Source organism: Saccopteryx bilineata, chromosome 6, assembly GCF_036850765.1.
Source record: "Saccopteryx bilineata isolate mSacBil1 chromosome 6, mSacBil1_pri_phased_curated, whole genome shotgun sequence".
Taxonomy (NCBI): domain Eukaryota; kingdom Metazoa; phylum Chordata; class Mammalia; order Chiroptera; family Emballonuridae; genus Saccopteryx; species Saccopteryx bilineata.
In genome coordinates this window covers 160,761,170-160,779,630 of record NC_089495.1, presented here as the reverse complement: position 1 = coordinate 160,779,630, position 18,461 = coordinate 160,761,170, and the positions used below count along the sequence as shown (strand labels likewise).

Sequence of the window (18,461 nt, the reverse complement as noted above, 5' to 3'; positions counted from 1 at the left end):
ATGTGGGAATATGGGGTCTCGCCGTGGCTTCGTGATGGAGGAAAGTGATCGGTACCTATGCCTCGGACAGGTGTGTGTTCTTTGCGAGGGGCTCTTTCCTTTGGCTGTTGGCGCTGTTCGTGATGGTTCCTCCTTCTCGTCTGGGGAGTGATGCTTGTGATTTTTCCCCCCTAAATTAGTTCACCTCCTCCAGGTGCCTGTGTACACATCAACCCTTTGTTTGGAAGGGGGAATTTGTAGATTTATAGAAGGCGGGGTGTAGAACAGGCCTTAGGGGTTATGCAGTGTCAGCCTCCCTGTTTACGAGCCACAGTTGAAGTATGCTATCAACAGACCTTCCTCTCTGCCCAGGCTCCGCAGCTCTTGCAGTGGCGTGGCACCTGGGCATCTCTGTTCTTTCTGTTGTCATTCATTTGGTTTCCCACCCGCCCATTAAGCCTCTTCTCCTTCCCTGTTCTTTCATCCATCTCAGTGTCTTTCCTCCCTTCCTTTCCCTCAGCTCTTGTTGGCGTTTTTCTCCCCCCTTTCATTCTCACGCCCAAGCATTTCCACACTGATACTTATCTCCAGACACCAAGTGCCACGCGCAATTTCTTCTTTCTCTTTTTATTTTATAGGATGGTGATTCTATTGCCATCATTGGTAACAGTTTTATGCCCACTTTCTGGCATTTGAGAAGGAGTTGAGTCGCTTCCTTTATATCTTTCCCTCCCCCTGGAGGCTGTCCACTCCTTGCGGGGAGGGGAGGTAGTTGATGAGAATGAGGGGTCTGCCACAACCACAGACTCAGACACTACTTGCGTGACTCATCCAGGGACCCAGCATGGCCTTATGTGCCCTGTGTTTATAACTTCAGGCTCATTTGTTCCCATCAGGCTAATTATCATGTCAGCACTGTCCTGCTAGGTCTGGGAGCTATCCTGATCTGGCCCTTAGCTCTCAGTTCATTTAGTCCAAAGGTCAGCGCTGTGGGACCTCAGGCTTGGCTGACTCCTCTTTCTGAGACAGGCTAAGGTGCCTCTGGGGTTGCCTGGAGCTGCGCAGGGGGCACTGAAGTGCCCTTCAGAGGGGCACTGCTGCCAGGCCCATCTGTGGACTTGGGTGGGTTATAGGAGCTTTGTCTTGGTGGGCCCCTTCCTCCACCAAAAAAGAACGAAAAATATTTTCCAGCTATGTTGATGTAAAAATGGATGTAACCCAAGTTGGGTTCATTATTTTGTATTCATTATCATTCATTTTCCCCCTTCTGATTGTCAAAGAAACCATTTTAAGGGGCCCCAAAATTGGGCGACCAGGCGCTGTGTTTCCTGTGCTTAGTGGATCAGCTGGCCCTGAGGCCCCTGCAGTTCTCTTCCCCACGGTGGCTGCGCTGCAGCTCTGCCTGGCCGGACCTCTGAGCGCCCACCTCACCAGGGTTTACTGGTGTCAGGAGGCACTGGATTTGTTCTGGGAGCTTGGGCTTTGATGGAGTTTGTGCTACAAAGAGTTGGTGGAGAATACTGCATCTTGTTCATAACACATGACTCCTGATTTAGCTATTGAAGGGATCACTTAGATCAGGAACCTCAGGGTGATAGTGTGTCAAGAGGAGCAAATGTGTCCTGCAGGCACGATGGTGGGTGAAATTCCAAGATGGCCCTTAAGCTGTAGAAGCTCTTCCCCTCAGTGGGATTTCATTCCCAGTGTTATGGCTCAGGTGATCTATCTGTTGACTGAGTCCCTCACAAGGGAGATGACCCTGGGTGGGCCTGACCTAATCAGGTGAACCTTTAAAAGGGACCAGGCCCTTCCTGAAGTCAGAGGGATTTGAAGGGATACAGCATCTCCTGCTGGCCTTGAAAAATCCAACAGCATGCCGTGAACTGTCTCTGGTGGGAGCCGCCAGGCAAGGGCCCGAGGGTGGTCTCTAGGAGCTGAGCCATCCCTGGCCAGCAGCCAGTGAGAAAAGGGGGACCTTAGTCCTTCATCTACAAGAAATTGAATTCTGCCAACAGCCAGGGTGCTGGGCAGAGGGCCCTGAGCCTCAGATGAGATCATAGCCTCAGCTGTGACCCCCTTTTTCTTTTGAGAATTTTTATAAACATAATATCTGAGTCCACTGAGGCCAATGTGAGGAAGCAAGATCTCAAACGCTGCCCCGGCTGTGATCTTCATCTCTACCCAGTGAATCCCTGAGCGAAGCACCGAGGACCCAGTTTAACCCATTCCTGGATCCCCTGACTGTGGGAACTGAGAGATGAGACGTGAGCATCGCCTTGCCGCTGGACTCGCGGCGGTTTGTGCCGCAGAACAGAAACCTGACGTGGGCCTGCGGTGTCCTCAGCTTGGTGGCGTGCTCTGGAACGTAGGCTGAGAGAGGAGAGGAAAGGGACGATGTCAGTCCCCACATGCCCACGGCAGGAAGCTGGAAAACACTCTGAAGCCACCTGCTTAGTGCCTCCTCTGCTGCCAACTCCTCATCAAGCCCAGATAAGTTGCATAATTAAGTCTGCATCAAGCAGAGTGATGCCTTGGATGAAAATATGGTATGTTCTTCAGAGCCGCAGCTTGGCTTTTGAAGTGGTTTTGCATGCCATTTACACAGTTTCATTAGTGTAAAAATGCACAGGGAGCACGCTCTCCCTCCTGGGAGCACGCCCACGCCTTTCCCACCCCCCTCTCCTTCCCATAAAGGCGTGCATCTTAGCAGGGGCCTCGCAACACTGGCAACCAGAGGAGCAGCGGGCAGCAGCACTCATCCCAGACTTGCCCCGGAACCTGTCCCCAAGGCCCCCTTTAACCGCTGACTCTCCAGCGAGCTGGCAGCAGTGCCGCCCTGGCTCACTTCTTCCCCATAGTGTTTTTGAAGAGCCCAGGCAGCTCCGCCTGGTCTCTCTCCTATTGCTTCTTTTATCCTAAGTCCTTCCTTGTTTCATTGTCCCCAGCTTTAATAAGTGTGCTCTAAAAAATAAAAAAAAAAAAAGAAAGAAAGGAAGAAAAGAAAAATCGCCTACACAGGGATTTCCACCCTGATCTGCAGCATCTCCCTTGCCCTCTAATTCGTCGCCTTTCCCGGGGGCTCTGTGCATGCTCTATACCCAGATCCTCTGTGTAGGAGACTGTGTCTTAGCCTTGCAGGCCTCAGTTAATCTGGAGGCAGAAGGACCATTTTCCGAAGTGGTTTAAGGTTTCATACCCTTGTGGACAAGGCCCTGTTGGGACGAGAGGCTGCTGAGAGAGCAGGGGCTGGAGGCTGAGGAGTTGGTGGGGATGCTGACTGGGAGTGAGAGGCAGTGACCGTGCTATAAAGTCTTCCCCACACCCCAGTGCCCCCCAGCGTCCTGCCCCAGGCCACTCTGTCCGTCCAGCCCTGTCTTCAGGGAACTGGGGGCACAGTCATGCTTTGCTTGATTTGGTTTGGGAGAGAAACTGAAGCGGTCTTGACATCTCAACCCTGCTGTGATCCCTTCCTCCTGGTCTGTTGGAGTTGGTCCTTGTCTCTCTGATTCCCTCGATGCTGGTTGCTTGGATGGATGTCTGATGGGTGGTTTAGTGCCCCAGCATGGCGCCTAGGGGACCTCTGTCCCTTCTGATGACCAACCTCTCTCTGTCTACTTTCCATGTTAGGCTATCTTTAACACCAGCAGTAACTGTACCCAATTTTTCTCTTGTAGCCTGGAGACCTGATTTTCAGATTGGGCACTTAGTCCATAGAATCTTGCATTAGTTTCCATTTGTCTGCACCCAGGAAGTGTGAAGGAGTTGAGGTTTATGGTTGTATATCTCTGATTCTGCCAGGACTGGAGAGATAGGAGCGCTGACAGCCCCCTTGTCCGAACGCCCCGCTCAGGCAGCACTGCCCCTGAACATTGGGGCACACAACTCTGTGCCTGCTGTGTACACACACCCCTTGGGCTGATATCAGTGGGGTTCCTTTGAGAAGCCTACATTGCCTTAGTACATGGCTGGTTGACCACAGCATGATGCTGCGAGGAGCAGTGGAGTTTGGAGTCAGAAGTTCTGGGTTCAAATTCTGCTTGGCACTTGATCAGTGGTTTGATGTAAGTAAGACATTAGCTTACACGGCTTAGTTTCCTCAAGTGTAAAATGGGAGGTGTATTAGTCTCCTAGGGCTGCCATAACAGGGACCAGAGATGGGGTCTTAATCAATGGCAATGGATTGCCTTGCAGTTGTGGAAGCTAAAAGCCCAAGACCAAGGTGTCAACAGAGTTGGTTCCATCTGGGAATGCTCAGGGAGGGTCTGTGCCAGGCCTCTCTCCTTGGCTTGCAGGTGTTCTTATAAGAACACCAGTCATATGAGATGAGATCCCATCCCAGCGACTGCCTTTTAATTTAATTACCTCTTTAAAAAGCCTGTGTTCAAATAGAGTCTCATTCTGAGATACTGGTGATTACAACCTCAACCTATGAATTTTAGGGCTGGGAAACCATTCAGCTCATAAGAGGGGTAGTGCTGCTACCTTTCAGTTTACATCACAAGATATTGATGATAAAATACAAATACAAGACAAGGCATCCTAGGAGCCGAGCATGATATAGACAAAAGGGTTTGTGCCAGCGACATTGTTTTCTGTAATGCAGGGGTCAATGCCAATGATACTCCTTTCCAACCCAGCCTGTCCTCTGTCTCATCTCACCCTGGATCTGGAGTTGCATTGTTGTAGTACTTTGATTCATCACTGGAAGTTTATGGGAAGGCCTCTTGAACAATCAGTCCCCTCTGTGGGTTGTGACTGTCTACGGGTAAAGCCTCTTTCGCCCCCTCTCTCATTTTCCTCAAGTCAAGAACATTCATTTTATGGTTGGGAAAGCTATAGAGATCTGTGACTAGCCGGGCCTTAGCCTTTTCTCCTCAGCACTGCCGTGATAAAGGTTGCTCTGCAGCACTGATAATAGAAAGATGGGTTGTTTGTTATTATTTCATTGTGGTGAAGGAAAGGTGGGTTTTATCAAATAATTACTTTCTTGGTTTTTGTAGCCGGTGTGACTCAGGGGAGAAACACACATGCACAGTAAATTATACTGACTCATCTTTAAGGATGATAAACAGATCTTTATTTGTACAAGTGATAGGTAATTGAGGTCAAGGCAGTCCATCCACCCTTTTTATTTTTCTGGATAAAATAAGATCATGTTCCAGGGTAAAGAGAAATATTTTTCTGAATGTTCTGAGTATTGGACACAGAGGAAGATCCCTTCTAGCACTTACTGTTCCCTAAAGCTTCATCTGTTACATATTAATAGGTTTTATATGTGGCCAAACCAGCATGGGGGATGTGGGATTACACAAAACCCCTTTCTTGCTATTAGATTTCTCAGAGTCTTTATCTGCTTGGGGGCAGACTTCCCCAGAGTTTTCATATTGGTCTGTGGAATCCTTTCTCTGGGAGTACCTCCCGGAACAGAGATCTCTGGGAAATTGACAAAAAGAGTCATTAAAGAGGTTACTATCCATGTAGAAATGGTTGTTACTTTGACTACAGGAGGCACAGAGTTTCCATTATTTTGAGTGTAGAAATGGGTTTCCATTATTTTGAGTGTAGAAAAACAGTCGTTAGGTCACTGTGGACTGTTCAGTTCTTTGTACAGAATGTGAGGGAAGAACTGGCGATGTTTTAAATGGCGGTAGATAGGGAAGGGAACACCAGAGGAGGAGGATCCATTGTTTCCAGCTGTAGGCGAGTGCTTTTCCTGTTACGCTAATCTGTGTATTCATTTTAAAGGAAATAAAACCCACATGTTCCCAATTTTGATTCGAACTGTTTTGTGTGTCTTTATATGTGTAAATATGCACATGCATTATGTCAGGCCTCATGCTTTAGGCTCTTCAGCAGTCTCTTGTTGCCTGACTTGTGATCACGTAGTGGATAAAGTGTTGACCTGGAACTCTGAGGTCACTGGTTTGAAACCTTGGGTTTGCCTGGTCAAGGCACAAATGGGAGTTGATACTTCCTGCTCCTTCCCCTTCTCTCTCTCTCTCTCTCTCTCTCTCTTTCTCTTTCTCCTCTCTAAAATGAATCAAGTCTTAAAAAGAGTCTCTTGTCAGATCACATAAAGCACTGAAGTCTACAAAGTCAAAACCAACAACATTTTTGTTGCCGTGGCAGATGATCTTTTGCTAAAAATAAGCCACCAGTTGCAAGTGCCAGTGGCACCGACGGCCACGAATGCTGCTAGATGGAGTCAGCTCTCCCCGTGGCTGTTCCAGGGCAACTTGGAAACCTCCGTCACCCGCACCAGGTTCCATGAAGTGATTTGGACCGAGCCTGGCTCAGAAACGCCATCCATCCATTGAGCCTGCCTCTCTCAACAGCAAACTCTCAGCAATGAAGGCAGGACTGCTTGGACACCAACTCAGCCAACACCAACGCAAGCGAAGGCTCTGCTGTCGAGCAGTAGGCTCTGGTTATACAGGGGTCTCTGTAGTGATTCAGATTGCTGGTAGCCTTCCTTCCTTCCTTCCTTCCTTCCTTCCTTCCTTCCTTCCTTCCTTCCTTCCTTCCTTTTCCTTTTCTTTCTCTCTTTCTTTCTCCCTTTCTTTCTTTCTCTCTCTCTCTTTCTTTCTTTTTCTTTTAGATGACCATTTCTTTGAAAATACAAAATTAAAAGAATTCATAGAATACTTTCCGACCACTGAGAATGTGTCCTGGGTTCCCATTGGAGAAGCATGGCTTTAGGCAAATGAGATTGAGTTTGTGGGTTTAATCTAGAGCAGTTGTGTGTAAGTCAGAACCGCGTGGAGTTCACGGGTGCCCTGAGGCATCACGCAACGTTATGTATGTCTTTGGTGTGTAACTAAGTGCTGTGGTAGATTGCAAAAATGGCCAGATTCCTCCCCTGTTGTTCTTCACACTCTAGTGACACGGGGTCCTCCCAACAAGAGGTATAGTTGATTGATTTATCCACCCCTTTGATCTGATTGGCCATGGACTTGCTGAGGTCAGTTGGATGGTAGAAAGTGCAGTGCAGGCAGAGACTGGAATAGCGCTTGACCATGCATGTTGGCTTCTCTTGCTGCCCCTGTGACCATGAATTTGAGCACATGAATGAGCCCAGAATGTCCTGCTGGAGGATGGCAGGCCCCATGAGGGGAATCCAGGTTTCCTAGCCATGAGCCTGCCAACTCCGGGCCCACAGCCCACTGGCTGGCTGCCAGATGCATGTGCCATCTTGGACCATCCCACTCCCAGGCAAGCGGCGCACTGACCACAGGTGCGAAAGTGGGTCTCGGCGATATTAGTGGAGCCTCTGCAGATCCGCAGCAGCGTCCAGACGACTGTCGACTTAGGAGCAGGAATAACTGGTTGTTCTTTGAGGCCACTGAATTTTGGGGTGTTGTGTCACCTAGCAACAAGTGTCTGATACACATGATTTTCTCCTGGGAGGAGAAATCTTGTCTTTTAGCAGATTTCTGGGAGTACCTGCTAACCTTCAAAAGGATGAGATAGGTCAGAAAGTTGCCTGAAAAAGACCAGCTGGGGGTTCTCAAACTATTGAAAAGGCAGAAAAGGCTCTGAGTGGATTATATGGATGTATTGTAGTGAATTCGAGGACTAGGTCTAGGAGGTGCATAAGAGTGATGGGTAGTCATTGAGGATTAGAAAGAAAATGCCTCATTTTACTTAGAGTCTTACATCCCTTTAGATTTGTATTGTTTTAAGGTGACATTCTATTTCGAGTTATAAGAGAAAACACAGTTGTTTGGAAAGCTTGGCCAGGGTCCCCTCTCTGTTACCGTGCTCATGGGAGACCTAGCTCTTTGGAACATCAGCATGGAGCTGCTTCCCTAGAACACTTATTTGGAGGGCTATCTGTGTAGACTCTTCACAGAGCTGAATCTTTGTGGAGCTGTGTGGTGCTTTAAATTCTGTTTTACATGATTAAATAGGTTTGATTATAAGTAGTATTTGGCATCAGAAATAAGATTTTGTCCCTAACAAGATTGTTTGAGTAGTAGCTTACTTACATAGCTTAAATATGGCTAGAAGTCCATATTAACTTTCTTTATTGCGAAGCTTCATGCTAAGGTCGTGGGGGAGACAGGTAGGGAGCAGGAAAGTTGTGGTCTTGGAGGGATATGGAGTTCATGGTGGAAAGAATTCACCTTCAAGAGGAGTGAGCTGGGCTGCCCCTGAGTATTTCTACCAAGAAGGAAGCGGGCAGAATCTTGCAGTTGAGAGTCATGGGTCGGTAGCTCCCCCTCCTCACGTGGTCTTAGGGATGATACTGAAGACCCTACACAGCCGTCAGGAGGGCAGAGGCTGTGTGGTGGACAGAAATCATGCTTTTTGCCATTGGCTAGAATGTCTTTGATACTTTTGTGTCCCTTTCCTTCCCTCTCTGCACCGATTTTTCTTCCCTCCTTTCTCAAGGCCTAAACATATATGCTTACCTGGATCTTTGCTGTTTGTGTAGTACATCATTTTGGAGATTTTGTGTTGTCGTTCATTCCAGTAAATTAGTTTAGTTATTGAACACGGACGCAGCACTGGGCCCTGACAACAGGGCTGGAAGACACAGCTCCTGCTTTAAGATTCTGGTGGCTTCATGATAGCCAAGGAAATGGAAAGTTACTGTGCAGTTTGGCCAATGTTGTGATAGAAGCATGTGTGAGATTTCAGAGTAGCACAGAGAGGGAGTCATCTTTAATCCAGGGTAGGCTGGGTTTATCCAGGAAGGCTTCCTGGAGGAGGGAGCTTGGGCTTCTATAGCCAGGAGTTTAAAAGCATCAAGGATGGAACAATGATAAGCTTGAACACCTGCCTTGCTGGCCACTGATTGGATATCATCCTGTTGCTATAGGGATGAGGGACCCAAGCAGAGTTAGAGGTGCAATCCCAGTGCCCCAGGCTGGGCAGGGTGAATTTTGCTTCAGAAACCAGTAGGGACCTAGTACTTTGAATTGTCATTCTCCTTGTCTTTGGGCTCCTGGCTCTGACCTGTGATCCTTGAACATGTAGGCAAACTGAGACAGGGAAGGTGGCAATGACCCACCTGATAGACCCCGAGGCAGGATTGTACCCTCCGCCTGAGTGTCTCTGACACTCTGTGTTTCTGTTTGCGCTGAGGCTGGCCGCTGTCACCCTGAGCCAGCTTGACCCTGGGCAGCAGGCCGCTGCCGGGCTCCCTGGGAGAGAAGGGCATCTGTTATGTAAGCTTCATCCATATTCTGGCTGGTGATAAGGGGCGACATTTAATTTTTTTTCCATTATGTGGAATAATTTAAGGTTGTGTTACAAGTGTCATTGTTATTGCCATTTCTCAGTAATAACCACAGCATCAATTATTTAATGTCACCTCATGTGTCTGGGTTAAGTGGGGATGGTGAGCGAAACAGGAGGTTGTGAGGGAGGAAGGAGGGAGGCCGAGTCCTTCTGCAGCCTCAGCGGCTCCAAGTCCCTGGTTGGGGAGGGGTGACTTCCCTTTGAGCCCCCCTTCCCTTCTCCACTGAGATGTAACTCAGCCCTGGCTTTAGCTATGGCTGGCAGGGGATACCAGTGAAGTCTATAAACTTTCCCTTGGCCCTTCGTCAGGGAGTGCTGACCTGCTAACAGACTTCAGTTAAGTTGATTACCTGCCATGGGTCGACCGAAGCTCAGAGTCACGACAGAGTTACCCCAGCTCAAATGAACACTGCTGGAGTGTGCGTGAGTACATGGAGGCAGCAGGCTTCCCAGAGAGTGGCAGGCCTCGCATGTAGGTTGTATAGCAGCAGCCCTGGCCTCTCCGCTGGGTGCCAGCAACTGTCCCCCCCCACACCCCCCCCCCCATACAGAATGCCCATTGCCACATGTCTCCGGGTGGTGGTGGGGGGGTGGGAGCAGAGTCACCTCAGTTGAAAATCACTGCTCTCAATTTAAAGTAGGGTCTCTTTAGGTCTCTTCTTGCTAATCGGGCTCCAGTCAAATAAACAGCTTTGTGCGCTGACGCGGCTGCATCTTGCTGTAATGCAGTGGTTCTCTTCCCATGGCCTTCCCCAGGTCACACATCAATCATGTTATAGAAAGAAGGCAGATGAAGGGAGGGCAATTAGCTGACGTGCTCTCATAGAGAAGCACCTCATTTATTGCTGCAGCAGTTCTTTGGGTGTCAGCGTGAGACGCAGGACTGGAAATAATTAAAGCCCACTGCACAAAGAACCCGTGATACCGCACACTGCGCAGCGCCAGCTGTCATTTGGGGGCGGCCGGAGGGGGTGTCTGCAGGGGAAAAACTGGCCTTTCCCAAGTTCCTTCTGTCCCCAGGGTTCCATCCATCTGTAGCATCAGCCCTGAGTGTGATACAAGTGTGACAGGTGGCCTCTTTGTGCTTTGCCCAGTGATGGAGCAGGTGACATCCGGTGGCCCCTAGGACCGAATCTGCAGAGGGACCTGAGAGCCATGAGGCCTTTTCCCACCCCTTTTAAAACAGAGTTACAGGAGGTGTCAGCACCCTTATGTGCATTATAGTGGACATTGCAAAAAAAGTGATTCGAACAATATCGGTGTACTAGACGAATGAGAAGATGTGAGGGGGGGGGGAGTTGTTTGTTTGTAGCATTTAGTTGGAAAGAAATAATAAAATAAAATGACTGAATCATTTGACTCTCTTTCTGATCCCTGTGTATGTGTGTGTGACACAGCCAAGCATAACTTGAGTGAGATGCCGTCATGAGAGAAACTTACCCAAAAAAACAGATTTAGCATTTGCTTGGAAATGGCTGCATTTCAGTGACTGGATGATAAACCCTTTCTTCTCCCATAATAGAGACACATATTTTTAATATGTTCTAATGAACGGTTTGTTTGGACCCTTTTTGCCTGGTTCTCCAAAAGGATCTACTGTTTTCATGCCCATTGAAGAGATTCTCTTTGTTTTCCCTTAGCATCCAGGTGATGGGATGAAAGTGAAGGTGTTTTTGTTGGCGGGGTCACCCCTCTTTTGGCGGGGTCACCCCTCTTCCTTGTTCCCCTTGAGGCCCTGTGCATTTATAGGCCATCAGCTGGGCTGGGGCGGGGGAAGTGGGGGTCCTGGTGGATGCGTGGGAACAGAAACTCACAGCTCCACTCTGGATTCATCTGTTTGCTCTTAGCTGGACTCCAAGAGCTGGGATTTTGTCTTGTTTTGTTTGCCAAGTATCTACGAAATTGGTGGTCAGTATTTGTTAAGTAAATGTGGGGATGAAAATGAAGACTTTGCCTAGTGAATGCAAAAGCAGTCTTAATTAGTGCCAGACAAAGCAGAGGGGGACGTGGCTGTGCTAAGGCCACCTGGACTTAACTCCCCATATGCTGGGTCCTCCGCGATGTCCACTCTTCCCCCTTCTTTGAGGTGCTGTTGCTTGGATTGCTTTCCTTTTTGATCTCATGAGAAACATGAAGATGGTGATTTTGCTTCTTGTACCGGGGCTGCCTGCCATCCAAGTGAACTTGCCGCATGGGCTTGTTTTTTTTTTTTTTTTTTTTTTTTGGGTTTTTTTTTTTTTTCTCGTTTTTTTTTTGAAGCTGGAAACGGGGAGAGACAGTCAGACAGACTCCCGCATGCGCCCGACCGGGATCCACCCGGCATGCCCACCAGGGGCAACGCTCTACCCACCAGGGGGCGATGCTCTGCCCCTCCGGGGCGTCACTCTGCCGCGACCAGAGCCACTCTAGCGTCTGGGGCAGAGGCCAAGGAGCCATCCCCAGTGCCCGGGCCATCTTTGCTCCAATGGAGCCTTGGCTGCGGGAGGGGAAGAGAGAGACAGAGAGGAAGGAGGGGGGGCGGGGGTGGAGAAGCAAATGGGTGCTTCTCCTGTGTGCCCTGGCCGGGAATCGAACCCCGGTCCCCCGCACGCCAGGCCGACGCTCTACCTCTGAGCCAACCAGCCAGGGCCCGCATGGGCTTGTTTTGATGGTTCAGGGACCAGGTCCTTAGTGCCATTTGCTCTGTGGACTGGGGTTTCAGTGTATTTTTTCCCATTTCTAGGATCAGCACTGACCCCGCAGATCCTCTTTATGTCACCTGAAAAGTTCTAGAGCCAGGAAGCTTGTCCTCTTCCCAATGTCCCAGGGACCGGCTCGGTAGCCCTATGCTCTCGGTGGAGATGTGCAGGCTGTCCGGGCAGCTCTGAGCTGCAGGGCGGGGGGATGAAGGTAGCAGAGGTGTTACAGTGACTGCTTCTTGTTTCAGGGTGCAGCAGAAGACCCCCAGATGGCCCTGGCACTGAACTTGGACCCCGCGTTGATGAAGAAGTGTGATGCCGAGGGTCCCAGGCTCCTCTTCCCTGAGAGTGAACTCTCCATCCGGATAGGTAGAGCTGGGCTTCTTTCAGGCAAGCTCCCTGCTGCAGACCCTGGGCTGAGCTGGACAGGATAGACTGGGCTGGGGCGGGCTCGTGGCAGGAGGAATGATGGGAAATGCCAGGCGCTCTGTCCTGTCACCCAAATGACTTACCCTGCCATGCAGAGGGCTGAGCTGGCCTCTGGCCCTGGGATTCCTGTGTCACTGATCCTCCAGACCAGCTGCTGGCTGCACAGGAGACAACACTGCCTTTTTTTTTTTTTTACAGGGACAGAGAGAGAGTCAGAGAGAGGGATAGATAGGGACAGACAGACAGGAACGGAGAGAGATGAGAAGCATCAATCATCAGTTTTTCGTTGTGACACCTTAGTAGTTCATTGATTGCTTTCTTATATGTGCCATGACCGCAGGCCTTCAGCAGACCAAGTAAGCCCTTGCTTGAGCCCGCGACCTTGGGTCCAAGCTGGTGAGTTTTTTTTTTTTTTTTTTTTCTTTGCTCAAGCCAGATGAGCCTGCGCTCAAGCTGATGACCTCGGGGCCTCGAACCTGAGTCCTTCCGCATCCCAGTCCGGTGCTCTATCCACTGCGCCACCGCCTGGTCAGGCAACACTACCTTTTGATTGTCTTTCCCACTGGGACCATGGACAAGGACCCCTCTGATGGGATCAAGCCGACTGGCTTAGAATGGATGGGCATTTGCCTCTCTATCGCCTCCTCTCTGACGGACCCTGAAGGATCCTTCCCCTGTATGAGACTTTCACCTTTTCCATTCATCTGGGAAACTATGGCCATTTCTCTCCCTGGAGCCAGAAATCCTAAAAACTCTCGCAGCAAAGTCATGCCCTTTAGGTTAGAGGAAGTGCATCTCTCGAGAGGAATCAGATAGCAGTTCCTGAATCCCCTCTATCGGGAGGTGCAGGCGGGGCATGGCCCCCTGAGCGGGAAGGTGTTCTAAGAAAGATGACATTTTCCAATCTCAGTGTTAGACTCCTCCACCCCCACCTTGCCCAGACATGGCTCGTTCAGGGCATTTTGCTATTTTAAGGGCCAATTAGCACAAAGAGAGGTAGATGTGCTTCTTTTTCTTTGAGTTTATTTAAGGCCCTCATTCCACGTGCGGCCCTGTGAAAAGTTTGTCCCTTGCCCTCCCCACTGCCTTGCCCATGGACTTCTAAGTCTATGTAAACCATGAACTTAGGACCTAAAACCGTGCAAATGATGTTGAGAATGGGTGCCTCCTCCTTTGCCCAGAGTTCTCTCTTGAGTGGAGGAGAAATTGATTGGTGACTTTGTCACTGTCTTTGCAGGAGGGATTTCAGGGAGAAGAGTCTTCTCACGTTCTCGTGCTGGCATTTTAATTTGATACTTTCACCGTGTATAGGCAAGGATCTCTAGACCTTGGGGAGAGTCAGTGTATGAAAATTACGGTGATGCTCCAGCCATTTCTCATTTACCTTTGTCCCGATTACATCCTGCATAAATTATTCATGGGGAGCTTGAATATCTTCTCCACTTGGGCTGATCCTCACAGCCTCCCACAACATCCTATGTGGGATATAATCAGGAAATAAAAAGTCATCTAACCTGAGCTCAAGTAATGGAGGCTTAGCACGAAAAGTTTGCCCCCCCCCGCTTCAGTCACACATACTGTTCATACTCAGATCAGAGCGACTCAGGGGTCATCTGTTGTTCTTCTTTCCTTGGAGCATCCGGAACTGGCTGGTGACCAAGATGGGACCGCGTTCTCCAGTGAAGCGTGTCATTTCTCATGACGAGCCGTGGGAACGCGAGGACAGAGAGCTTCCTGTCCGTTCTCGCAGGCTATACTGGGCTAGTGATGCTGTGTGTCCCGGGGAGGCTCTGGTCCTGAGCCTTCTTGAGGATGAGAAAGTTAGCCCAGTTTTATTCTATCCCATCCCCACCCCTTTTATCCTAAGGTCATAGGCGGAGGGTTCAGTGCCTGTCAATCAGAAAAGGCGAAGGGTGGTTATCCCTTCTGAGGACCTTTTCCAGTAGGGCCGTGGGAATATAGAGCCATTGGGAGTTGGCTTTGCAGGAGAGTTTCCCAGGACTGCCGGCTCTTCTTGGCTACCCAGGGTGAAGCGCTGAGCCAGGGCTGTGTGGGAGGGAGATGCAGTCCTGTCCTCCGCTCAGGAGCACCTAGACACAGCTCATTACCAGGTTACCGAGCAACCTTCAGTTGCTGTTGCTAACTGTTTAGATACAAAAGCAAATGTAGCCCATGGGGGAGTTTGAAGATGGTTTGCCAAGAGGGAGAGAGCCCAGCCATCTCTGGAGAGGTCTCTGTCCTCACCTGGACACACCTGGGGGTGTGAGGCAGTTGGAGCCTCTAAAACTGATAATGGCTATTTGATGACTGGCCTCATGCAGATCAAGCCTGAATATGCATTATTTGTACCATCTGGATTTGCCCTTAAGCTTGCTGTAAATGGGGCAAGGAGATTGGTTTAATGGGTATTTAGTGAGCAACATAAGCCTTTAAAAAATAATATTGTCACTGCTGTTATAATGTCCCATAATTGGTTCTGCAAGAGGAAAAGCCAGAAAAGCCACACGGTGGGAGAGAGGGCTCAGCTGCTCTGAGCAGCAGCAGCAGCCGCAGCCCAGGCTGGGAAAAGCATTATGAGATACTTTCCTATTTACGTCTCTGCCAAATGTTTTACGTTATCAACTATTCTCAAGGCTGGGGCTATTTTGGGACTTAGCTAGACCATAAGTTCTTCTACAACTATCAGTTTCTGCCTCTCTCTTTCTTTGTCTCTCTGTCTCTCTCTCTTCTCTGTCTTCTCTCTCTCTCTCTCTCTTTATCCCTCTCTCTTCAACTATCTCTCTCCAATTAGCTTTCTTTTCATTAAAAAGGTAATAACATTGATTAAAAATTAAAAAGTAATTTTTCTCCCAACTTCAAATTCCGTATGGTCCAGGCTTCCATCTCAGACACAAGCACTGCTTCTGTGTAGTTTCTTTTATATCCTTTCAGAAGTGCGATGTTTTCCGTTACAGCTGGCCCCTGTGTTCTTCACGTAACCGCTCAGTTTGATCTTTGTCTTCCGGGCCACTCATCAAGTCCTCCCTTTCTCATTACTGGCCATGATCTTACCTACTTTAGTCCCCTGTTGATGGCCCCTTAGGTTGTTTCCAATCTTTTGCTGTTAATAAAGAATGTAGCAGAGAGCATTTTTAGACATATAACTCTGTGGGCAATTATATTTTCGAGTAAATTCTAGAAATGATGCCAAAGGTTCTGTATATCTGGGGTCCATAGATGGGCATCAGAGGATGAACTTCCTCGCAATTAATGCAAAAAAAAAATGTGTGGCCCTGGCCGGTTGGCTCAGTGGTAGAGCGTCGGCCTGGCGTGCAGAGGCTCCATTGGAACAAAGATGGCCCGGGCGCTGGGGATGGCTCCTCGGCCTCTGCCCCAGGCGCTAGAGTGGCTCTGGTCGCAACAGAGCGACGCCCCGGAGGGGCAGAGCATCGCCCCCTGGTGGGCGTGCCAGGTGGATCCCGGTCGGGCGCATGCGGGAGTCTGTCCGACTGTCTCTCCCCGTTTCTAGCTTCAGAAAATTTTTTTTTTTTAAAAAAGTGCTTTTTGGAAGGCAGAGATCTATGACTTCCATCACACTTCAGATGGCCCCAAAACCCCAATGTTCATCTTGATCTTGACCTTCACTGTGTCCACCTCTCCCAAACTTCAGGTGCCCAGTGGGACATTTTCTTTCTTGTTAGCACTCTTTTGGCTACAGGAAGGTAGAAAAAAAGTGAATCAATCCATTCTTTTACTAATTACCTGTCCTATTTCAGTATGTTTTTTGAGAGAGGCAGTGGAAACTCTTCAAGAGTGAGGGTTTTTGTTTATCGATCCATTAGCATGGCAAATGGAGAATTGTCTGTAATTTTGTGTAAATATGGAAGGAACAGGAGTAGGCACTATTTTCCAGTAGAGAAAGAGGTGGATTTAATTTAGGGAATTATTTAGTTGTGAAGTGGCTATTTATTTTCCTTCAATCATTCCAAAGCTTGTTGGAGGAAAAAGTAAATGGGTACTTAAGTCAGGGGAGCACAATGTGTGAGAAGCTCTGCTTAGAAACCAGTGTTTCCTTAATGCCCTATTCTTTTATTGTCAGAGAATTCACCTGCCAGTCATCACTACCTAGACAGCCTGGCAGATCAGAAACCATGGCTGGTAAAATGAAAACGGTGCCGACCTAGTTACGTGTTTTATAGATTTGGAGAAGCTAGTGTCACCAGCCCACGAGCAACACTTGTTTGTGTCTTAGTCTAAACTCCACCTCTGTATTGGCTACGCTACTGAGTTGCTGGGTTGCATCCTCCTGTGGAAATAGACCTGGTCTTGGTTGGAAAGAATTTGCCTTGGCTAACTCTGGGTCCCCAAGTGCCTGGGCCCCTGGATTAGCGCCTGTAGGTCTTGTCCCATTCAGAAGACCAGGTGTTCTTTGATGTCCTTCTCCCTCCTCAAGGCACCCTCAGTTCTCCAGGTATCATAGTGTGCTTCCTCTTCTCATCCTGTACTTGGAACCATTCCTCTCCCCATTTCCCCCGATCAACAGCCTCCCTGAAGTGCCTTTGGGGAAATATTTGATAAATGGACGAACGAACGTGAAGATACTAGCCATTGGCAGCGTTTTGGCCCTGCTCGTGCGTTTACATTTGAACCGGGGACAGTTTCTGTAGCTGCGTGGTGAACCCAGTGGATGGGTTTTCACCCTGGTTGGCCTTAGGAAGATTATATTTCAGTATACGGGTGGGGCTGCGGGAGGCAGCCAGGCTGAGAGGCGTGAAACCCTTTCTTGGAAGACAGCCGCCTGTTCTTTCTGTAACACCAACCACATGTACTCAACTGCCCACCCCTAGGTTTCCCTGGCACTGAAATTACTTGTTGGCATAGCCTAATCCTAGGCAGCCAGAAGGGACCTATGGAAACAGCTCCAAGGCTCCTGTGGCAATCACTGTTTTCTTTTTCCGTGTTTTTTTTTTTTTTTTTTTTTTTTTTACAGAGGCAGAGATAGACAGGGACAGACAGACAGGAATGGAGAGAGATGAGAAGCATCAATCATCAGTTTCTCGTTGTGCGTTGCGACTTCTTAGTTGTTCATTGATTGCTTTCTCACACGTGCCTTGACTGTGGCCCTTCAGCAGACCGAGTAACCCCCTGCTGGAGCCAGCGACCTTGGGTCCAAGCTGGTGAGCTCTTTGCTCAAGCCAGATGAGCCCGCGCTCAAGCTAGCGACCTTGGGGTCTCGAACCTTGGTCCTTCCGCATTCCAGTCCGACGCTCCATCCACTGCGCCACCACCTGGTCAGGCTCTTCTTCCGTGTTTTCTAAGTTTCCAAGTCTTCCCTGAAGGAGACGCTCCCCCCACCACCGATACTTGCAGCACAACTGAGCAAACTTAACTTTGATCAAGGGTCTGTAGCAGCTCCTGGGAGAAATTCCGAGTGTTTATAATCAGGTCTCCAAAACAGTGCGTTGAGGGACTCTCCAAAATGGTAGTAATTCTGACTCTTTTATCAGGAGGGTCTCTAAAGATGAGAGACTAACTTTCCAGTTATTCCTATGGATTTAATGTCTTGGCATGTGGTTTTAGCAATTAGACTCTCTCTCTCTCTCTCTCTCTCTCTTCTTCTTGCCCTGTGCCTGGTTAGTTCAGAGACATTTTTAAATCTTCTCCCAGCCTAACTGAGAGGAGTTGTCTGGGAACTGAGAAACAGGCAGGTCCTGACATTGCCACCTCCTTTCTTCATTTAAAGGTTGGGAATGAGCCAAACCTGTCGGCACATGGCAATAGCACCGAGGCTGTTAAAAAATGTGCCCCGTTTTCATACAGAAATATTTGGCGTAAAGGTGAAGAGCGAAGTGTTCAGTAACGATAACTGCCAGGAGCTCTTTAGCGTCGTGGATGCTAACTACATTATTGAAACATCATCCCGTCTCTTGCAGGGCACACTGTGTGGGTGGCTTGAGTGACTGTGACTGTGTCTTTGCTCGTGGAGACAGTATTAGGTGGGTATAGTTTATAGATCCTTGTGTTCCTGAAGAGTGTCATATTTTTGGCTCACTAATAATTAGTACTCAGATAGCATGTTTGCTATGTACTGGGCCTGTTATGACTGCGGTTATTTTATTTTATTTTATTTTTTTGAGTCCCAGCTGTTTA

The 18,461-nt window shown here is 48.8% G+C and overlaps 1 protein-coding gene across 3 annotated transcripts in view; it reads left to right on the top strand.

The window, feature by feature from the left end:
• Positions 1-18,461, top strand: part of SLC39A11 (solute carrier family 39 member 11) — a 286,459-nt gene that overhangs the window by 82,246 nt on the left and 185,752 nt on the right. For 2 of the 3 annotated variants that reach the window (XM_066236011.1, XM_066236013.1), the window contains exon 5: positions 12,152-12,293. In XM_066236011.1, coding sequence (XP_066092108.1) covers positions 12,152-12,293 — 142 coding nt within the window. The remainder of the gene's footprint in view (positions 1-12,151; positions 12,294-18,461) is intronic. The other variant, XM_066236012.1, reaches the window with a different exon arrangement.